Raw genomic sequence first — 23,509 nt, forward strand, 5'->3', positions numbered from 1 at the left:
GGATAGTGATGAGGACCATCAGGGGATACAGCAGGATATACATCGGTTGGAGACTTGGGCAGAGAGATGGCAGATGGAGTTTAATCTGGACAAATGTGAGGTAATGCATTTTGGAAGGTCTAATAAAGACAGGAAATATACAATAAATGGCAGAAACCGTCAGAACATAAGAACATAAGAACATAAGAAATAGGAGCAGGAGTAGGCCATCTAGCCCCTCAAGCCTGCCCCGCCATTCAATAAGATCATGGCTGATCTGACGTGGATCAGTACCACTTACCCGCCTGATCCCCATAACCCTTAATTCCCTTACCGATCAGGAATCCATCCATCCGCGCTTTAAACATATTCAGCGAGGTAGCCTCCACCACCTCAGTGGGCAGAGAATTCTTGAGATTCACCACCCTCTGGGAGAAGAAGTTCCTCCTCAACTCTGTCTTAAACCGACCCCCCTTTATTTTGAGGCTGTGTCCTCTAGTTTTAACTTCCTTACTAAGTGGAAAGAATCTCTCCGCCTCCACCCTATCCAGCCCCCGCATTATCTTATAAGTCTCCATAAGATCCCCCCTCATCCTTCTAAACTCCAACGAGTACAAACCCAATCTCCTCAGCCTCTCCTCATAATCCAAACCCCTCATCTCCGGTATCAACCTGGTGAACCTTCTCTGCACTCCCTCCAATGCCAATATATCCTTCCTCATATAAGGGGACCAATACTGCACACAGTATTCCAGCTGCGGCCTCACCAATGCCCTGTACAGGTGCATCAAGACATCCCTGCTTTTATATTCTATCCCCCTCGCGATATAGGCCAACATCCCATTTGCCTTCTTGATCACCTGTTGTACCTGCAGACTGGGCTTTTGCGTCTCATGCACAAGGACCCCCAGGTCCCTTTGCATGGTAGCATGTTTTAATTTGTTTCCATTGAGTATTGATAGGCAGAGGGATCTGGGTGTACAGATACACAGGTCACTGAAAGTGGCAATGCAGGTGGAGAAAGTAGTCAAGAAGGCATACGGCATGCTTGCCTTCATCGGCTGGGGTGTTGAGTTTAAAAATTGGCAAGTCATGTTGCAGCTTTATAGAACCTTAGTTACACCGCACTTGGAATATAGTGTTCAATTCTGGTCGCCACGCTACCAGAAAGATGTGGCGGCTTTGGAGAGGGTACAGAAAAGATTTACCAGGATGTTGCCTGGTATAGAGGGCATTAGCTATGAGGAGAGGTTGGAGAAACTTGGTTTGTTCTCACTGGAAAGACAGAGGTTGAGGGGCGATCTGATAGAAGTCTACAAGATTAGTAGGGGCATTGACAGAATGGATAGTTAGTTTCCCAGGGTGGAAGAGTCAAATTACTCGGGAGCATAGGTTTAAGGGGCAAGGTTTAAAGGAGATGTACGAGGCAAGTTTTTTTACTCAGAGGGTGGTGGGTGCCTGGAACTCGCTGCCAGGGGAGATAGTGGAAGCAGACATGATAGTGACTTTTAAGGGGCATCTGGACAAATACATGAATAGGATGGGAAGAGAGGGATATGACCCCCGGAAGGGTAGGGGGTTTTAGTTCAGTGAGGCAACATGGTCGGTGCAGGCTTGGAGGGCCGAAGGGCCTATTCCTGTGCTGTAATTTTCTTTGTTGCTTATTTAGATGTGCATTTGCGATACCAAGACATGCAAGGCTACGGTCCAAGTTCTGGGAAATGGGATTAGAATAGTTTGGTGATTTGTCTTTGACCAGCATAGAAATGATGGGTCGAATGGCCTTTTTCTGTGTTGTATAACTCTATGACTAACAGGAAGAAGAGAGTTGGCATAAATAGGTATTTTTCTAGTTGGCTGGATGTGATGAGTGGTGTGCCACTGGGTTCAATGCTGGAATCTTTTTACCATTTATTTGAATGACTTGGATGAAGATACTGAATGTATGGTTGCTAAATTTGCTGATGATATAAAATAATTAGTAAAATAAGTTGTGAAGAGGATGTGAGGAGGCTACAAAGGGACATAGGTTAAGTGAGTGGGCAAAGAACTGGCAAATGTAGTATAATGTGGGTAAATGCGAAATTGTCCATTTTGGCAGGAAGTATAAATACAAAGAATATTGTCTAAACAGTGAGAGATTTAGAGGGATCTGGGTGTCCTTGTGCATGAATCAGAAAAGGCAGGTACAGCAAGTAATCAGGAAAGTTAATAGAATGTTATTGTTTATTGTGAGGAGAATTAATTACAAAAGAAGGGATGTTATTCTTCGGTTATACAGAACACTGGTGAGGTCACATCTGGAGTATTATTGGTCTCCTTATTTAAGAAAGGATGTAAATGCGTAAGAAATGGTTCGGAGAAGGTCCACTGGACTAATAGATGGTGAAAGGGTTAAAAATCATTCAATGCAGCAAAGTTCCTGGGAAACTGCTGGAGCTGCAAGGCACAGCTGCACAAACAATAGACAAGGGGGCTTTGATAGGCCACAAGAGGCTGTAACTACAACATCACTGCTTTCAGATAACAGCCCAAGACTGCAGTGTTTTGATAGAAGTCATATGTCAGCACTCAGGGTGCCAGATCGTCAAGGACCATAGACATGTGTTTATTGATGATGTAGCTATGTGTACGTGCCCTGTTGATAATTGGATATTTCAATTAGGCAAGGGGAGAGTTGCTGTAATTGGTTAAACATCACTGTGGGAAACAAATGAAGTAATCAGAACTATTAGTTGTGATTGGATAGTGAGCACCTTTAAATCAGTGTACAATTTCAATCTATGTTAATTACCTGTAGTTGATCCTAAAGGTATAATTGCAATAGTATTCCTTTGTTCTGGCAGTCCGTCGCCATGTGTGTGGAAACCAGTTTGCCCTGCTATAACTTGAATAAAGGGCAATTTTAGACTCCGAAAATCGTCATCTGGTCTCTTGGGGGAGCAAAGAGCTGGATAGCTTATGAAATTCACTAGCATGGGGAAAAGGCAGAAGAATGGCACTATGCCTTAATGCTCACTTGGGGAGCAGACACAGACACGATGGGCCAAATGGCCTTCTGTGCCAAACGTCTGTGAAATTCAGGTCCTGATGAAATGAGTGACTGTCAGATGTTTGATCTGAGTTTTCTATCAGTAAATCCTCCCCTTCTAATCCCCTGTAAAAAGAGTTGACAGTGTCAGTGTCACTATCAGTGCAGGATAGAAATTCAGAATAGACAATTCCAGTTTCTCTGGAACATTCTTTCCTCTCGTTTCCCCAAACTTGTGATTAAATCAAACTAATCAGCAACAAACCCCCAATAGAATCTCCCTCTCCAGGGTCACCTGGGCACAGACAAGACCACAGAAGATCTGACAGAGTGACCCCCGCCACCCCCTTCAGCCCCACCCATCCTGGATTACTGTTCTAACCAGGGTCTCGAGCAGGTCCAGGAGAAGATCCTCCCACTGACCCATCCCCTCCACACTTTACAGCCTTCTGGACCCAACATTCAGTCCAACAGTTTCAGAGAGTGAACTCTCAGCCTGTTCTGTTTCTTTTTCTTTGACTGTTTCATTTTTCTTTCTTTCAGTCGGCAGCCCCCCCTGCTCCAGGCACAGCTTCTGTTTCCCTCTTTCTTCTCTCGCTCCATCTCCATTCCCTTTGGCTCTGGGGGTGATTCACTTTTCTCTCATTCAATCTCTCCTGTCTTCCACCCTCTCACAGACCTTCCTTTAGTCCCTGTCCCAGCCGCCCCTTTCTCCAAAACTGTTACATTTCTAACTTTCCCCAGTTCACAGGAAAGGTCACAGACCTGAAATGTTAACTCTGTTTCTCTCTCTGCACAGATGCTGCCGAACCTGCTGAGTTTTGTTCCAGCATTTTCAGTTTTTAAGGATTTCACCAGAATCACCAAATAGTTTTGATGCAGAAGGAGGCCATTTGGCCCATCATGTGTGCACCAGCTCTCCGAATGAACAACTCGCCTAATTCCATTCTCCCGCCTTCTCCCTGTAATCCTGCACATTCTTCCTTTTCAGATAACATAGAAACTAGAAGCAGGAGTAGACCATTCAGCCCTTCGAACCTACTGTGCCATTCAATTTGATCATGGCTGATCATCGAATTCAATATCCTGATCTAACCTCCACCCCCCCCCCCCCCCCCCGCCCCCGCCACATCCCTTGATGCCTTTGGCCCCGAGAGCTATATCTAATTTCTTCTTGAAATCAGACAACATTTTGGCCTCAACTACATTCTGTGATCAGGAATTCCACACATTCACCACCCTCTGGGTGAAGAAATTTCTCCTCACCTCAGTCCGAAAAGGTTTACCCCTTGTCCTCAAACTACGACCCCTACGTTTGGACTCCCCCACAATTGGGAACATTCTTAATTCCCTTTTGAATGCATCAACTGAACCTGCCTCCATCACACTCTCAGGCCGTGTATTCCAAACCCTAATCTGGGATTCGCTCAGTCATACTGTCTCACTGAACATCAACTTGTTCACACTGAAAAGAGTCATTTTAAATGATCTGAATGTGAGAAGACATTTTAAATGATCTGAATGTGAGAAGAAAGTTAAAAGCAGATGTGAAGTGCTGAAACACCAATTAATTGACACTGCAGAGGTCATTCACTGGCTCCATGTGTGGGAAAGTATTCATCCATTCTTCTAACCTGTGTTGACAGCAGCAAGTTCACAAGTGACTGCAGAGATTGGCTTCAGCTGTCACTGCTGCTTTTAATCATATCCAGGATTGAACCATGTTTGTTCAGAGTCAAATTTTCTTTCTGATGCGAATCACCACTTTAACTTTGCTACAGTTTAATATTTTGAATAAATGTGAAATAATCCAGCTTTGTTTTGAGACATAGGATGGCAAGACAAAATCGACACCAGAGTGTTTATCACCTGTCTGGAGCTCAGAAAGACAATCTGCGTGGGGATCGTATGGCAAGAACAGAACTTCAGCCTGGACACAGTCCAGGATCATGACTACCATCCACATCTTGTCCCTGTTGATAAAATCAGGGTCACTGTTTGCAGAATCTGCATGTTCTCCCCTTTTCTGCTTGGGTTTCCTCCGGGTGCTCCGGTTTCCTCCCACAGTCCAAAAAGATGTGCTGGTTTGGTGCATTGGCCATGCTAAATTCTCCCTTAGTGTACCCGAACAAGCGGTGGAGTGTGGTGATTAGGGGATTTTCACAGTAACTTCATTGCGTTTATTCTCCATCCAGTTTCCTGACCTTTTCACTGGCCTTCATGGTGTGTTTCCTTCCCTCATTTCCAATTTGCTAAGATAAGTTTTGCTTTTCCCCAATCTATCTGGAACATCAAATGTACCTTCCCAATTTGCCACCTGGCCTCATTTTATAACAATGTTTTTAACATTACTTCATTTCACATTGAACAGTTAGTGTACTGTGTGGGAGTTTCTCCCTGGAGGTGTTGAGATGGGCAGGATCCATCTTTTCCACTGTCTGTAGCAGGGGGAATGTGAAGATTTGTTGGAGATTCTGAAGAAACTGGCCATGAGTCTGTAGAGTAATGATGGGGTGTGGAAGCCTGGTGAGATACACAACCTGGATATAATATCGAGGACTCAAAACAGAAATATACCAAGCTATGATCCAACAACAATGTATGTATTCCATGTAACTAAAAAAGGTTTTAACCATCTTTGTGATACACATCACATCCTTGTGACAGAAAACCTCATCATGTAGGATGGATGAGTTCTTACTTGCTATGAGGGATGAGGGAAAGGCTTTCCTATGGTGTGTGGTATCTTTGGCCATACTCACGTCAGGGTCAGAAGGAAAAAACTTGAAAAACTCTCCATTGTTCCAGAAGATAGCAGTATTTTCATACCTACACTGCAGAAGGAGGCCATTTAACTCATTGAACCTGCACCGACACCAGTCAGGTTTAACTGGAATCTGTCGTACTGGTGCCAATGATTGTGTTTTGGGTGGATCCTATGGAATCTCCTTTAGAGCAGCTTTCCTGCTGAGTCAGTTTGCCTAGTTATTACCATCACCCTCTTCACTAACTCCTGCTGCTGATGTACCTTCATCTTACAAATAGCAATTTGTCCTGGACACTTACCAGCAATATCCCCATGCATTCTGAGCTTGGATTGATGAGTGAATGATTTCCTTTCTACTGTGGAGAAGCCATATTTATTTTGCCAGAGAGATTTTCATAGAGAGAATTACAACCGAATATCTGATGATTCTATTATTAATGGTTTGAAAGGCTGTGATGACAATGCCCTCAGATTTCTGTGTTAACTGTTGCGGCGGATTTTTAGTAATGATACTACTGTCATAGGGAATCAAGTCTCACAACACCAAGTTAAAGTCTAACAGGTTTATTTGGCATCATGAGCTTTTGGAGTGCTGCTCCTTCATCACTCACCTGATGAAGGAGCAGCGCTCTGGAAGCTCATGATTCCAAATAAACCTGTTGGACTTTAACCCGGTAGTGTGAGACTTTTTACTGTGCCCACCCCAGTCCAATGCCAGCATCTCCACATCATAGGGAATCAAGTAATAGACACAACAAAGTAATAATCACAAATAAAGTAGTAATGACAGAGGAACTACTAATTCTGATTTTTGAACCCAGCCAGTGTCTGCATCTTCTGAGAATGAGAGTCAGGGGAACTAGAAGGAAAAAACTTGAAAAACTCTCCATTGTTCCAGACGATAGCAGTATTTTCATACCTACACTGCAGAAGGAGGCCATTTAACTCATTGAACCTGCACTGACACCAATCCCAGCCAGGTCCTGTAGGGTGGTGGAGGCAGACACGCTGACATCGTTTAAGACTTACCTGGATAGTCACATGAGCCTGGGAATGGAGGGATACAAACGATTGGTCTAGTTGGACCAAGGAGCGGCATGGGCTTGGAGGGCCGAAGGGCCTGTTTCCTGTACTGTACTGTTCTTTGTTGTTCTTTGTGCACATTACAACTTCTGGTCCCCTGACACGATAGGGCAATTCAGCAGGGCCAATCAGCCTAACTCACACATCTTTGGAGTGTGGGAGGAAACCGGACGAAACCCACGCAGACACAGGGAAAGCGTGCAAATTCCATATGGACAGTGAAACGAGGCCGGAATTGAACCCGGGTGCCTGGTGCTGTGAGGCAGCAGTGCTACCCACTGTGCTCCTGTGCTGCGTGCATGGTTTCGAGAAATGGAGCACAGCAGAGTGCCCATTCACAATAGACACATTCACAATTCACAGAATTCACAATTTATCTGTATAGCACGTGAGAAACAATATTTTTCACCATATACTAACACGTGACAATACTAAAACCAATAATTTATTTTAATATTTTTATTAATTGATCTCAATTAGTAACAAATCCATTTTCTGTTGCTATTTGGTTTTTCAATGGCCCTGTTGTTACCCAGCATTCCCCGTGGGTTTGAAAGTGCCTGATTTACTTCACAAGAGACCAGTGCGCAGGCTCCATGCTGCATCTAGAGCATGCGCAGTGTCACTTGTTCGGATGCTTGTGTGCGGCAGACGCTTTTCTTCAGCTGGTGAGAATCAGTGGGGCGGAGGGAGGAATTAGCCGGGAGTCGGGGTGGGGAGGGATCGGAGGCTTCACAAACACTTGCTGAAAGCCGAAGGCCCGAATAAGACCCTGCGGGTCCCGGGTTTGCTGCTTTGGGGATTTTTTTCTTGGAGCAGGCCCAGGTTAATGGCCGCCATCTTGGTCCAGCAAGGAGCGGAGCGCATGCGTGGCCCTCTTGGTGACGCAACAGAGAGGGGGCGGGGCTTCGGGGTCCCGGTCCCCAGGAGAGAAAATGATTGTGTGATTGATTGACAGGCCCTGGTGAACGGAGCTGCTGCAGAGACTGTGGACATCCTGAGAACATCAGTGTGTTAGCGTCAGGAGTAGGCCATTCAGCCCATTGACCTTGCTCTGTCATTCAATAAACTCGTGGCTCATCTGATTAATTCTATTATGCTGACTGCCTCCCTCAGATAAAAAATAGTCTAACTCAGCCTTGAATTTATTAAATGACACCAGGTTAAAGTCCAACAGGTTTATTTGGTAGAAAGAGCCACACCGGGAAGTGGCTTTTGCTACCAAATAAACCTGTTGGACTTTAACCTGGTGTTGTTAAACTTCTTACTGTGTTTATCCAAGTCCAATGCCGGCATCTCCACATCTTTATGAAATGACCCAGCCTCCAGTGCTTTCTGTGGTAGAGAATTCCACAGACCAATGAAATTTCTCCATCTGATTCGATTTAAGAACATAAGAAATAGGAGCAGGAGTAGGCCATCTAGCCCCTCGAGCCTGCCCCGCCATTCAACAAGATCATGCCTGATCTGAAGCGAATCAGTTCCACTTACCCGCCTGCTCCCCATATCCCTTAATTCCCTTAGCGATCAGAAATCTATCTACTCCATGATTTAAACATATTCAACGAGGTAGCCTCCACCACTTCAATGGGCAGAGAATTCCAGAGATTCACTACCCTCTGAGAGAAGAAGTTCCCCCTCAACTCTGTTCTAAACCGGCCCCCACTTATTTTGAGGCTGTGCCCTCGAGTTCTGGTTTCCCTTCTAAGTAGAAAGAATGTCTCCACCTCTACCCTATCCAGCCCCTTCATTATCTTATACGTCTCGAGAAGATCACCCCTCAGCCTTCTAAACTCCAACGAGTACAGACCCAATCTGATCAATCTCTCCTCATAAGCTACACCCCTAATCTCTGGTATCAACCTGGTGCATCTTCTCTGCACTCCCTCCAAGGCCAATATATCCTTTCGCAAACAAGGGGACCAAAACTGCCCACAGTACTCCAGTTGCGGCCTCACCAGTGCCTTGTATAGTTGTATCAAGACCTCCCTGCTTTTATATTCTATCCCCCTCGCGATAAAGGCCAACATTCCACTCACCACCTTGATTACCTGCTGTAGCTGCAGACTGAGTTTTTGCGATTCGTGCACAAGGACCCCCAGGTCCCTCTGCACAGTCGCACAATGTAATTTTTCTCACATTTGCCAATGTCTATTCCATCTGCCAGATCCTCGCCCACTCGCTCAGCCTATCCAAATCTCTCTGCAGACTTTCCGCGTCCTCCAATAATAATTTATTATTGTCACATGTATTATCATACAGTGAAAAGTATTGTTTCTTGCTCGCTATACAGACAAAACATACCGTTCATAGAGAAGGAAATGAGAGAGTGCAGAATGTAGTGTTACAGTCACAGCTAGGATGCAGAGAAAGATCAGCTTAATGCAAGTTAAGTCCATTCAAAAGTCTGACAGCAGCAGGGAAGAAGCTGTTCTCAAGTCGGTTGGTCCGTGACCTCAGACTTTTGTATCTTTTTCCTCAAGGAAGAAGGTAGAAGAGAGAATGTCCGGGGTGCGTGGGGTCCTTAATTATGCCGGCTGCTTTGCCGACGCGGCGGGAAGTGTAGACAGAGTCAATGGATGGGAGGCTGGTTCGCATGATAGATTGGGCACATTCACGACCTTTTGTAGATCCTTGTGGTCTTGGGCAGAGCAGGAGCCATACCAAGCTGTGATACAACCAGAAAGAATGCTTTCTATGGTGCATCTGTAAAAGTTGGTGAGAGTCGTAGCTGACATGCCAAATTTCCTTAGTCTTCTGAGAAAGTAGAGGCGTTGGTGGGGCTTTCTTAACTATAGTGTCAACATGGGGGGACCAGGACAGGTTGTTGGTGATCCGGACACCTAAAAACCTGAAGCTCTTGACGCTTTCTACTTCGTCCCCATTGATGTCGACATGGGCATGTTCTTCTTTACGCTTCCTGAAGTCGATGACAATCTCCTTTGTTTTGTTGACATTGAGGGAGGGATTATTGTTGCCGCACCAGTTCACCAGGTTCTCTATCTCATTCCTGTACTCTGTCTCATCATTGTTTGAGATCCGACCCAGTACTGGGGTGTCGTCAGCAAACTTGAAAATCGAATTGGAGGGGAATTTTGCCGCACAGTCATAGGTGTATAAGAGTATAATAGGGGGCTGAGAACACAGCCTTGTGGGGCACCGGTGTTGAGGACGATCGTGGAGGAGGTGTTGTTGACTATCCTTACTGATTGTGGTCTGTGAGTTAGGAAGTTCAGGATCCAGTTGCAGAGGGAGGTGCCGAGACCCAGGCCACGGAGTTTGGAGATGAGTTTCATGGGAAGAAGAGTGTTGAAGGCTGAGCTGTAGTCAACAAATAGGAGTCTGACATTGGTGTCCTTGTAATCTACGTGTTGCAGGGTTGAGTACAGGGCCAGGGAAATGGTGTCTGCTGTGGACCTGTTGCGGCGGTAGGCAAACTGTAGTGGATCCAGATAGTCCGGGAGGCTGGAATTGATTTGTGCCATGACTGACCTTTCGAAGCACTTCATAATGATGAATATCAGAGCCACCGGCCGATAGTCATTAAGGCACGCTGCTTGGTTTTGCTTCGGTACCAGGATGAAGGTAGTCTTCTTGAAGCAGATAGGGACCTCAGATTGTTGTAAAGAGAGGTTGAAGATGTCTGTGAATACCCCCATCAGCTGATACGCGCAGGATCTGAGTGCCCGTCCGGGTATCCCATCCGGGCCCGTTGCTTTCTGTGGGTTGACCTTCAAGAAAGCTGCTCTGACATCTGCAATGGAGACCCCAGATACAGATTCATCCAGGGCTTCCAGGGTGGAGGGCATGCTCTCGCTGACCTCTTGCTCAAAACGAATGCATTGAGCTCATCAGGGCGAGGAGCGTTGGAGCCGGCGATTTTACATGCCTTCATCTTGTAGCCTGTTATGTCTTGCAGACCTTGCCATAGTCAGCGGGGGTTGGTGTGGCTCGCCTGGGACTCTAGCTTGGTCCGGTATTGTCTTTTGGCATCTTTGATGGATCTCCTTAGATCGTATCTGGTAACAAAGAAGTTAGATAAAGGAGAACTAGTGGACCTGATTTATTTAGATTTCCAGAAGGCCTTTGACAAGGTGCTGCAGAGGAAACTGTTAAATCCGTTAAGTGCCCATAGTGTTAAGGGTGAAATCCTGGCATGGATAGAGGATTGGCTGACTGGCAGAAGGCAGAAGTGGGGATAAAGGGATCTTTCTCAGGATGGCAGCCGGTGACCAGTGGTGTGCCTCAGGGGTCAGTGCTGGGACCACAACTTTTCACAATATACATTAACGATTTGGAGGAAGGAACTGAAGGCACTGTTGCTAAGTTTGCAGATGATACAAAGATATGTAGAGGGAGAGGTAGTAACGAGGAAGCAGGGAGGCTGCAGAAGGACTTGGACAGGTTAGGAGAGTGGGCAAAGAAGCGGCAGATGGAATACAATGTGGAAAAGTGTGAGGTTCTGCACTTTGGAAGGAGGAATGGAGACAACAAGTATTTTCTAAATGGGGAAATGCTTAGGAAATCAGAAACAAAAAGGGACTTGGAAGTCATTGTTCAAGATTCTCTTAAAGTTAACGTGCAGGTTCAGTCGGCAGTTAGGAAGGCAAATGCAATGTTAGCATTCATGTCGATAGGCCTAGAATACAAGGGCAAGGATATATTTCTGAGGCTGCGGAAGGCTCTGGTCAGTCCCCATTTGGACTATTGTGAGCAGTTATGGTCCCCATATCTAAAGAAGGATGTGCTGGCTTTGGAAAAGGTCCAGAGGAGGTTCACAAGAATGATCCCTGGAATGAAGAGCTTGTCCTATGAGGAACAGTTCAGACTCTGGGTCTGTACTCATTGGAGTTTATAAGGATGAGGGGGGATCTTATTGAAACTTACAGGATACTGCGAGGCCTGGATAGAGTGGATGTGGAGAGAATGTTTCCACTAGTAGGAACAGCTAGAAATAGAGGGCACAACCTCAGACTAAAGGGCCGATCCTTTAAAACAGAGAGGAGGAGGAATTTCTTCAGCCAGAGAGTGGTGAATCTGTGGAACTCTTTGCTGCAGAAGGTTGTGGAGGTCAGGACATTGAGTGTCTTTAAGACAGAGATAGATAGGTTCTTGATTAATGAGGGGATCAGGGGTTATGGGGAAAAGGCAGGAGAATGGGGATGAGAAAAATATCAGCCATGATTGAATGGCGGAGCAGACTCGATGGGCCGAGTGGCCTAATTCTGTTACTGTGTCTTATGGTCTAATGAGTTGAGACTGGGGTGGCGTCGGACGATGTCACTGAGGTGGAAATAGACAGTCTTGATGATGATGTGGCTGGAAGCTCATCCTGGAGTGAAATATTTCACCATGGTTGTGAACAGCCTGGTTCCGGCTCCGACAGGGAGTGGAGTTTGTGGTGGGGACTGAAGACAATGGCTTCAGACTTCCCAGTATTTATATGGGTGAAACTTCTGTTCTCTTAGTCCTGGATGTCAGACAAGTCAGGATGGTGTGTGAGTTGGAGGGGAACTTGGAGCTGATGGTGCTAACCACTGTGCCACCGTGCCGCAGAATGCTAAATGGAATGAGAGAGAGAGAGTGTATGTGTGAGGGGCGTGGGTGGAGATTTAAAGAATGTTCCATAGAAACTACAATTGTCTGTTTTGAATTTCTACCATGTGCTGACAGTGATGATTTTTGTAAACTGCTTTCAGTGGATATTGGAAGGAGAGGTTTTGACTGGAAAAGCACTGAGATTCTCACACCCGTATCAGAGTGTTCCAGTGCACTGATTGTGGAGAGACACAAGGACTCCGACACCATGGAGAAACCATGGAAATGTGGAGACTGTGGGAAGGGATTCAGAGCCCCATCTGGGGTGGAATCTCATCGACGCAGTCACACCGGGGAGAGACCGTTCATATGCTCCACTTGTGGGAAGGGATTCAATCATTCATCGAATCTGCTGAGAGAGAGAGAAAGATTGAGAGAGAAAGAATCCAACCCCTGCAATCACTTGTGAACTTGTTGGTGTCGCTGCAGGTTGGATGACCGATTGAATCCATTTCCCACACACAGAGCAGGTGAACGGTCTGTCCCCGGTGTGAAGTCGCTGGTGTCTCTGCCACGTGGATGACCTCCTAAACCTCTTTGTGCAGTGAGAGCAGCTAACCAGTCTCTCGTCAGTGTGAATGGGTTGGTGGACCATCAGTTCTTGAGAGCTTTTGAAGCCACTCCCACAGTCAGAGCATTTAAAGGGTCTGTCTTGGGTGTGAGTGACCTTGTGGCTCAACAGGTTGGGCAACTGAGTGAATCCCTTCCCACACACACAGCAGGTGAACGGTCTCTCCCCGGTGTGAATGCGCTGGTCGGTCAGCAGATTGTTTAACCGAGTGAATCCTTTCCCACACACAGAGCAGGTGAATGGCCTCTCCCCAGTGTGAACTCCCTGGTGTGTTTGTAAATGGGATAACTGAGTGAATCTCTTCCCACACACACAGCAGGTGAATGGTCTCTCTCCAGTGTGACTGCGCCGATGAGTTTCCAGTGCAGATGGGAACCTGAATCCTTTCCCACAGTCCCCACATTTACACAATTTCTCCATGGTGCGAGTGTCCTTGTGACTCTCCAAGCTTGACAATCAGTTCAGTTACAACATAACATGGGTGCAGTCTCTCTGCTGCAATGTATTTTCAGGCTGTTTAACTGGTTAAAGTTCTTTCCACAGTCACTCAGGTGTGTTCATGTTTCAGTGTGTGTGTGTCTCGGTGCTTTTCCAGTCACACTGATGTTTAAAATCTCCTGAAGCAGACAGAGCAGAGAAACATTTCCATTCTAGATTCAAAGGTTGATGATATTCAGGTCCCAATGAACTGAGTGACTATGTTAGATTTTGATGTGAGGTTTGGTTTGATATTCGTCTTTAAATCTTCACCTTCTGATATCCTGCAAAAGGAATTTACAAACATCATCAGTGTCAGCACAGGATAGAAATTCAGAACAGACAATTCTAATTTCCAATGAACATTCTTTCCTCTCTCATCCCCAAAGCTGTGAATCTCGATCCCACACACTCTCCCTCCATTCTTACTCTGCTGTATCTAATATTCACCCTCCCAATTCTCCTGAAGGTACTGATTGAGGCTGATTGACAGATCCATGCTCACTGCTTCCTGTCCACCACACACAAATCATAAGAAACAGGAGCTGCGGTTGGCCATTCAGCCCTCGAACTGCCTCAACCATTCATTGAGAATTGGCTGATCTACCGCAGCATCATTTCCCACGCTATCCCCCCAATAGAGAGAGAATAGAGCCAATGTTTCGAGTCTGGAGGGAGGAAAGAATGTTCCATAGAAATTAGAATTGTCTGTTCTGAATTTCTATCCTGCACTGACACTGATGACCTCTGCAAACTTGTTTTACAGGAAATTGAAAGAGGAATCACAGACCGAAATCTCAGACGTTGTGTCTAGATCTGACAGAGTCATATTCCTCGGGACCTGAATATCATCGGCCTTTAAATCAAGGAGAAATGGTTGTCCGGTCTGGTGACTTGAAAAGATTTCAAACATCAGTGTGACTGGAAAAGTGCCAACACGCTGCAACACTGGAGTGAGTGTGTTCTAGTGCATTGACTCAAGAGCTTTAACCAGTTACACAGCAATAAATATCACACCATTCACAGCGGGGGTGGGGGGACTGTTCTGTGTGTGGACGAGTGTTCAACTGAAGAGAAAGGAAAGAACACCTGCACCATGGAGAAACCATGGAAATGTGGGGACTGTGGGAAGAGATACAGAGCCCCATCAGAGCTGGAAGATCATCGGCACAGCCACACTGGGGAGAGACCATTTACTTGCTCTCAGTGTGGGGAGGGATTCACTCGGGTATCCCAGCTGCAGAGACACCAGCGAGCTCACACTGGGGAGAGGCCCTTCACTTGCTCTCAGTGTGGGAAGGGATTCACTCGGTCATCCAGCCTGCAGGCACACCAGCGAGTTCACACTGGGGAGAGACCGTTCACCTGCTCTCAGTGTGAGAAGGGGTTCAGTCAATTGGCTAACCTGCAGAGACACCAGCGAGTTCACACTGGGGAGAGGCCGTTCACCTGCTCTCAGTGTGAGAAAGGGTTCAGTCATTTAGCTAACCTGCAGAGACACCAGCGAGTTCACACAGGGGAGAGACCTTTCACCTGCTTTCAGTGTGGGAAGGGATTCACTGATTTATCCACCCTGCGGAGACACCAGCGAGTTCACACTGGGGAGTGGCCGTTCACCTGCTCTATGTGTGGGAAGGGGTTCAGTCAATTAGCTGAGCTGCAGACGCACCAGCGAGTTCACACTGGGGAGAGACCATTCACCTGCTCTCAGTGTGAGAAGGGGTTCACTGATTTATTCACCCTGCGGACTCACCAGCGAGTTCACACTGGGGAGTGGCCGTTCACCTGCTCTGAGTGTGAGAAGGGGTTCAGTCAATTATCTAACCTGCAGAAGCACCAGCGAATTCACACTGGGGAGAGACCGTTCACCTGCTCTCATTGTGGGAAGGGATTCACTGATTTATCCACTCTGCGGAGACACCAGCGAGTTCACACTGGGGAGTGGCCTTTCACCTGCTCTATGTGTGGGAAGGGGTTCAGTCAATTAGCTAAGCTGGAGACCCACCAGCGAATTCACACTGGGGAGAGACCGTTCACCTGCTCTCAGTGTGGGAAGGGATTCACTGATTTATTCACCCTGCGGACTCACCAGCGAGTTCACACTGGGGAGTGGCCGTTCACCTGCTCTCAGTGTGAGAAGGGGTTCAGTCAATTATCTAACCTGCAGAAGCACCAGCGAGTTCACACTGGGGAGAGACCGTTCACCTGCTCTCAGTGCGGGAAGGGGTTCAGTCAATTATCTAACCTGCAGACGCACCAGCGCCTTCATACTGGGGAGAGACCGTTCACCTGCTCTCAGTGTGGGAAGGGGTTCAGTCAATTATCCACCCTGCGGACACACCAGCGAGTTCACACTGGGGAGAGACCATTCACCTGCTCTCAGTGTGGGAAGGGTTTCAGAGTTTCATCCGCCCTGCTGAGACACCAAAATGCTCATGAGTGATTCCAGGGGTTGGATTCTGCTGTTATTGTTTCTGCTCTCAATTACATCCAGGACTGCATTTTGTTCATTCTCACAGTTGGTCAATGGGGAGGGTCGGAGGGTTTCTTTCTGCTGGACTGGCCGGTCTCATGACTTTGCCTCCAGTGGGCTGATGCTCTTTGAGTCTTGTTGCGAATACCTGGTTTCAGATTTCACACGGATCACAGAGTGACAGGGTGTTAGGAAGTTCAGAGATTTTTAGTCAGCATTTCTGTTTGAAACTCCCCCAGATGCCCATCCAATTTCCTTTGTAATTGTTTATTGTCTCCACTTCCTCCACCCTCGTAGGCAGCAAGTTCCAGGTCATTACCATTCACTGCATCAAAATATTCTTCCTCACATCCCCCCTTCCTCTCTGACCCAAAACCATAAATCTGTGTCCCCCTCGTCCTTCTCTCGTCAGCTAATGGGAACAGCTTTTCTTTGTCCATCTTATCTAAACCTGTCAGAATCTTGTCCACCTCTATCAAATCTACCCTCAACCTCCTTGCTCCAAGGGGAACAACCCTAGCCTGACATTGACAATAAAGAACAAACTAACAGAATATGTTAATACCTGAAATCAAATGGGAATGTTTAATTTCTGTTTTAAAGAAATCATGAATATATTGTCCCGTACAATAAAGGGATTTGAATAACTCAGCTTGAGTGCAGTTGAATGAAATGTCTCAATCGCGTATCCACCCACAGTCGAGAGGAAGTGTGGAATGTGTAGCTGGAAATCCCTCCCTAACAGCACTGTGGGTGTACTTACACCTTCGGCATTATAGCAGTTCAGGAAGGCAGTGTTGGCGCTGATCGTGGCCGAGGCAGCTACATACAGCCACATATTCTGTTATAACTGAAGGACTGCAGATTAAATGTGCGGCATTATGGGACTGGACTATCTTGACCACATTCCTGTGACTGCTCAGTTTCTGCAATCATGAACCATTAAAGCTGCTTAGCAGGGTCCTGACAGAGGACCTGGTGAGAATATTTACTCAGAATGAGTTAGAATGAAACTTATTCCAGGACCGGCTGGTGTTCAGTGGCTGAGATTCCCGAATCTGTAAAAAGGGGGTCTGACCAGTGGTAGGTAGTCCGGTAAGAAGCGTTCTCATGCATTATTTAAATTATTTTATCATGAAGTTGTGATCAGAACTGTGAGGGACTTGTAACCCAATAGTTGTTGAATTGACGGTAAACTCCAAGTAGCACTGGACTGAAAAGGGGGTCTGACCAAGAAGTGAAGTGATCTCAGGCATTGTTTAAATTACATCATCATTGGCCAACTTCCCCTTTGTGATGTCACAATGGAGTCCTGCCTGAATCAGCCAATAGGAATCACTCTGCTCCGCGGTGACGTCTCTGGGTTCCAGTGCTCAGGCCTGGGCGCACAGACCTGGGAGCCCCGCCCCCACCCATTGTTCCCCTCCCCCTGCACCACATCGAGCCAAGGTTTCCAGGCAACCGGCTGGCGGCTCCGGCCAGAGCGAGAAGCTGCTCGGTGATCTCCCCCTCCCCCCGGCCCGGGACTGCGCATGTCCAAGGGAGGGGGAAGCTGCGAATTGCGGGGCAGATCCTGCCCCCTGACCTTCTGAGGTGTTGATTAATAGGAAGAGTTGAAGGACCGGAAGGACTCTGGTCCTTCAGCTGATCAGAGCGCGGGCTTTGCGTGAATGAAGATTGAGCTTCAGACAGACTGAAACTTCCTCCTGTCTCCAACATCAGAGAGGTTGTTTCTGTAGTGAAGTGGTTGTCACGTTTGCCTGACACGCGAAAGGTCCCCGGGTCAGAACCGGGCAGGAATGTTAATTTGTTAATTCCAGCATCTGAAAGTGGGAAGGGGGAGGAAGGTGAGCTGTTGCCTGCCTGCCTGCTGTCCGGCCTGCCTGTCTTCCGTCCGTCCGCCCACTGGAGGGTGCTCTCTCCCTGGAGGGAGAGAGGACACGGAGTGACTTTCTTTCTTTTTTCTTTCCATCTATGGGAGGGAGGACGGCATGTTTCAACATCGAGGGACTGAGTGGTTGGGCTGGTGCCCTCATCATCAGAAGGTCGGTGCCTGAAAGGGATGGGGGGGGGGGGGTGAAGTAAATTCAGACTGTTTTTTCCATCTGCGGGCGGGCCCCTCATTCACTCCGATTGGTTGGAGGACCAGCCGCTCCCGCTCGGTCCTCCAGTCCCGCCCCCTCTTCCTATTGGTCCGGAGCTGGCGTCAATCAGCTCCCGGGCATTGTGATGTGGAGCATGCGCAGTGTCATTGCTGTCCTTGGCGCTTGTTTGTCCCGGAGAAGCGGAGTCAGCGTTAGGCGGTGGCTGGGAGGATTTGGAAACACTTTGTGGATCCGCAAACCCTTCAGAATCATTGTCAGCTCCCTGGTTTGCAGCTGCGGGGCTTCTCCCTCCCTCCCTCCCTCCCGGGAACAGGCCCAGGTTAACGGCCCCATCCTGGCTCAGCCACTGGAGGATGGTTCACATCAGAGGATGGGGGAGGGGGACAATAAATAAGAGGTTACACTTTGGCCTCAGATCAATGAGGGTTCTGATCTCTGGGAAGGAAGGAAACCCTGGGAGGTGGGCGGGGAGGATTCTCAAACACCCGCTGGAGGCCCCAACACCCCCAATAAGACCCATTGGTTTTATTGTCAGTCTGCAGACAGGAGCTGGAGAACTGAACCCAGACAGAGGAGAGGGAGGGAGAAAACTGGGAGTGGAGGAAAGAAATGGTGAGATGGATTTGGATTTCAGCCCAGGGAGGAGGGAGAGTGTGTGGGACGGAGATTTACAGATTTGGGGGAACAAGAGAGGAAAAAATGTTCCAGACGAACTAGAATTGTCTGTTCAGAGTTTCTATCGTGTTCTGACAGTGATGACTTTTCTAAACTGTTTTTACAGGATATTGGAAGTGAAAGATTGGCAGACAGAAAATTCAAACCGGACATCACATCTGACAAAGTCATTCAGTTCCTTCGGAGCTGAATATCATTGGTCTTTGAATATAGAAAGAGAAATATTTGTCTGTTCTGCCTGTGGGCAAAGAAATTAAACATCAGTGTGACCGGAAAAGCATCGAGACAAACACACACCCGAGTGAGAGTGTTCCAGTGAACTGAATGTGGAAAGAGCTTTAACCAGTTACACAGCCTGAAAAAACATCACAGTTCACAGCAGGGTGAAACTACGTGTATGTTGTGTGTGTGGATGAGGCTTGAACTGATCATCCAACCTGGAGAAACACAAGGACACCCGCACCATGGAGAAACCGTGGAAATGTGTGGATTGTGGGAAGGGATTCGGTTTCCCATCACAACTGGAAGTTCATCGGCGCAGTCACACTGGGGAGAGACCGTTCACCTGCTCCGTCTGTGGGAAGGGATTCACCCATTCATACAACCTTCTGACTCACCAACGGGTTCACACTGGGGAGAGGCCGTTCACCTGCCCTGTGTGTGGGAAGGGATTCACTCGCTCATCCCACATTGTGACACACCAACTTGTTCACACTGATGAGAGAATGTTTACATGTTCTGACTGTGAGAAGAGTTTTAAATGCAAAAAGGATCTGCTGACACACCAACGAATTCACACTGGGGAGAGACCGTTCACCTGCTCTGTGTGTGGGAAAGGATTCATTCAGTCATCCCACTTGCAGACACATCAACTTGTTCACTCTGATAACAAACTTTTTAATTGTTCCCACTGTGAGAAGAGCTTTAAAAATAAAAAGGATCTGCTAACGCACCAATATGCTCACACTGGGGAGAGGCCATTCACCTGCTGTGTGTGTGGGAAGGGATTCAGCCGTCCATCTGCCCTATTGAACCACCAGAGAATTCACACTGGGGAGAGGCCCTTCACCTGCTCAGACTGTGGGAAGGGATTCACTCGTTCATCCAACTTATTGAATCACCAGCGAGTTCACACTGGGGAGAGGCCGTTCACCTGCTCTGTGTGTGGGAAGGGATTCAGTCAGTCATCCAACCTGCTGACACACCAGAAAGTTCACAGTGCGGAGAGGCCATTTACCTGCTCTGTCTGTGGGAAGGGATTTTCTCATTTATCTTATCTTCTGAAACACCAGCGAGTTCACACTGGGGAGAGGCCGTTCACCTGTAATGTCTGTGGAAAGGGATTTATTCAGTCATCCCACCTGCTAACACACCAGCGAGTTCACAAACGACTGCAAGGTTTGGATTCTACTCTTAATGATGCTGTTAATCATATCCAGGACTGAATCGTGTTCACTCTGACAGTCTTCATCCGTTGAGGTTTAATATTCTGAATAAATATGAAATAGACCAGCTTTGTTTTTTAAAATTGTTGTCGATTTTTGTCTTTCCCACCTGACCCCACATCACCAGGCTGGAGCTCAGAAAGGACAATCGGGGGAGGATCATATGGCAAACAGGACGCAGTCCTTCAGGGTCACAGAGAGGGACAAACAGCACTTTGCTCTTCCTCATCTCTCTTCACGACAGCAAAGTACCCGTGTGGTTTAATCCTGAGATGTGCAAGAACCTCAGTCGCTCCCTTCTATGTTTCAGCGCTCCTAGACCAGGAACAGAAGTTCCTTTACAACTGTGTTTAGAGTCAGGAAGAACAACAGTGAATGCTGGTAGGATGCTGCTAAATCAGAGATTGGTGCAAAACTCGGATCTGTTCCTGACTGAGAGTGAAACGGCAGGATTAGATTTCCAGACTGAAAATGCAGAAAAGTCTAAAATATTTTAATGTGTTTGTGTCAGTGCCAGTTTATTGAACAGAAACCAGTTTAAAATAAATTGGTTAAAGTCTGCATTAAAGTAGCAGCTGGAGAGTTCAAAGGAACCTGTTATCTGCTGGGACAATTGGACAACAATTTGATTCCCAGATAAAAAGGAGCTACAGCGTGTCCAAGAATTCCCAGTTTTATTGATGAGGCTTCCCACACATTGTCCTTTTAAATAAACCTCACTCCTATCAACCTTTAACCATTATAAACAGAATAGAGAGAAGAGTGAAGCTGTGCCTGTCCCTTTAACTGGAAACTGAACAGCATCAAGCCCCAACTGTCCCTTTAAGAATGAATGATGTGTTCAGCTGAAGATTCCTATTGGTAGTTTTCTGGGTGATCTCCTTATTTTGGATTATTCTCAGTGATCCTCAGTTGTGTGAACCTCTTCTCACTCACTTAATATCTCTCCTCTCTGTCAGATACTCACTTAATATCTCTCCCCTCTGTCAGGTACTCACTTAATATCTCTCCTCTCTGTCAGATACTCAATATCTCTCCTCTCTGTCAGGTACTCACTTAATATCTCTCCTCTCTGTCAGATACTCAATATCTCTCCTCTCTGTCAGATACTCAATATCTCTCCTCTCTGTCAGATACTCAATATCTCTCCTCTCTGTCAGATACTCACTTAATATCTCTCCTCTCTGTCAGGTACTCACTTAATATCTCTCCTCTCTGTCAGATACTCAATATCTCTCCTCTCTGTCAGATACTCACTTAATATCTCTCCTCTCTGTCAGGTACTCACTTAATATCTCTCCTCTCTGTCAGATACTCAATATCTCTCCTCTCTGTCAGGTACTCAGTTAATATCTCTCCTCTCTGTCAGATACTGACTCACTTAACATCGCTCTCCTCTCAGACACTCATTTCACTTACCTTCCACCTCTACACTCAATTAAACACGCTCCTTTCACTCCCTTACCTCTCTCTCAAATACTGTCTCAGTCACTTAACCTCTATCTTTCTCTCAGACACTCATTCATTTAACTTTTTTATGTCAGATAGTGCTGAAACTCACTTAATTTTTTTATTCTCTGGTTATCTCTCTCTAAAAAAGCACCAAACACCTTCAATCTCTCTTCTCTGTCTGAGACAACATCGAATTTACAGAGACTCAATCTTCTCTCTCTGTTTTTTTTATTCATATGTGGGACACAGGTGCCGCTGACTGGCCAGCATTTATTACCCATCCCTAGTTGCCCTTGTTCAGAGGGCAGCTGAGAGTCAACCACATTGCTGTGGCCCTGGAGTCACATGTAGACCAGACCGGGTAAAGACAGCAGATTTCCTTCCCTAAAGGAAGGAACCAGATGGGTTTTTCTGACAATGGTTTCATGGTCATCACTCGATTCTTAATTCCAGATGTTTTGAATTGAATTCAAATTCCACCATCTGCCATGGCGGTATTCGAATCTGGGTCCCCAGAAAATTTGCTGAGTTTCTGCATTAACATCTAGCGATAATACCACGAGGCCATTGTCTCCCCACTTCTCTCTCCCACTTCCTCTGACAGGCCCTGACTCACTCTCATTTTCTGATCACCCTCTTTGGGGGAAACTCATTCCTTTCTATAATTTCCCCTCATCTCTCCCAGTGATGACCCTCAGTCCATCTCCCAATTCATTGACTGTTAAAAACCCAAATAATCTTTGTTTATTGTTTAACATGGGAATGGAGATGAATGTAATGCTGAGAGCGGCAGCAATCTGTGTGGTTGTTCTTGATGCTGTCAGAGTGAGTTCACCCTCACAGACAGGAAGAATATTCACGGTGATAACATCTCAAACTGATGTCGCCTGTTTCACTCTCAGGAAATACAACTTCCTGTTTCTCTGCTGCCGGTTGCAAACCGCACATCTCACTTCTGGGCAAAAAATAAATCCAGGGGCCACAATCTGGTGAGAACATGTATCAGTGCGGCCTATATCCATCCACAGAGACAGGGCAGAGTCACACAGGATCACATTGCAGTGACATTTACAAATGAGTCTGTTATTTCTGTTCAGAGTCTCCATTCCCGGATATAACGAGCTGTATTTGTGGATCAGTCACTGAGTTCCCTCTGCTCCCCATAGCTGGGGACTGATAGCCTGCTCCCTTATATTGTATATCATTCTCTCTGTATTGCTTGTTTCCTCTGTTTCTCAGCTTTTATCTCTGACCACCTCATCTTTCTGTTTTTTAAAATCTCTCTCAATGTTTCTGTCTTTCTGTCTCTCCTCTGTATCTCTCTCAGTCTCTGTGTGTTCCTATTTAACCGAGATGTTCAGCATCATGAAGGGTTTCTGATTGATTATAGAAGGAAAAACAGGGAAAAAAGCAGAAAAACTCAGCAAGTCAGAGAGAAACAGTTAACATTTTGAGTCCATATGATTCTTCAGGGCAGGAAAAACATGGGCTTTTCTGTCTTAGATCAGGGTACGTGATGGGGAGGTTTAATAGAGGTGTTTAAAATGACAAACGATTTATGATAGTGTCAATGGAGAGGAACTGTTTCCCAGAAGCAGGAGGGTCTGTCGATGGGGAGAAACTTTCCCAGGTGCAGAAGGGTCTGTCGATGGGGAGAAACTTTCCCAGGTGCAGAAGGGTCTTTCGATGGAGAGAATCTATTTCCCAGGTATTGGAGGGTCTGTCGATAGGAAGAAACTGTTTCCCAGGTGCAGGAGAGTCTGTTCACAGAGGGGATACAGAGATTTAACATAATTGACAACTTAACTGGAGAGGGTGATGAGGATGATTTTTTACACAATAATTTGATGCAA

General features: G+C 46.6%; 2 protein-coding genes across 3 annotated transcripts; both read left to right on the forward strand.

The window, feature by feature from the left end:
- Positions 1–7,484: 7,484 nt before the first annotated feature.
- On the forward strand, positions 7,485–17,044 carry LOC144486360 (uncharacterized). The gene is made up of 2 exons (XM_078204390.1): positions 7,485–7,528; positions 14,273–17,044. The coding sequence occupies exon 2, from the start codon at positions 14,603–14,605 to the stop codon at positions 15,947–15,949; it is 1,347 nt and encodes a 448-aa protein (XP_078060516.1). The 5' UTR covers positions 7,485–7,528; positions 14,273–14,602; the 3' UTR covers positions 15,950–17,044.
- Positions 17,045–17,226: 182 nt separating this feature from the next.
- On the forward strand, positions 17,227–21,320 carry LOC144486361 (uncharacterized). Of its 2 annotated transcripts, none has more exons than XM_078204391.1 (2): positions 17,227–18,024; positions 18,866–21,320. In XM_078204391.1, the coding sequence occupies exon 2, from the start codon at positions 19,224–19,226 to the stop codon at positions 20,202–20,204; it is 981 nt and encodes a 326-aa protein (XP_078060517.1). In that variant the 5' UTR covers positions 17,227–18,024; positions 18,866–19,223; the 3' UTR covers positions 20,205–21,320. The 2 variants fall into 2 exon arrangements, with proteins under 2 accessions (XP_078060517.1, XP_078060518.1); XM_078204392.1 differs by lacking the exon at positions 17,227–18,024 and adding an exon at positions 18,238–18,337.
- Positions 21,321–23,509: the final 2,189 nt, after the last annotated feature.

This window comes from Mustelus asterias, unplaced genomic scaffold, assembly GCF_964213995.1.
Source record: "Mustelus asterias unplaced genomic scaffold, sMusAst1.hap1.1 HAP1_SCAFFOLD_322, whole genome shotgun sequence".
Classification (NCBI taxonomy): Eukaryota; Metazoa; Chordata; class Chondrichthyes; order Carcharhiniformes; family Triakidae; genus Mustelus; species Mustelus asterias.

Excerpts from the sequence above, each read along its gene's own strand:
- LOC144486360 (XM_078204390.1), top strand. The coding sequence starts at position 14,603 with ATGGAGAAACCATGGAAATGTGGGGACTGTGGGAAGAGATACAGAGCC.
- LOC144486361 (XM_078204391.1), top strand. The coding sequence starts at position 19,224 with ATGGAGAAACCGTGGAAATGTGTGGATTGTGGGAAGGGATTCGGTTTC.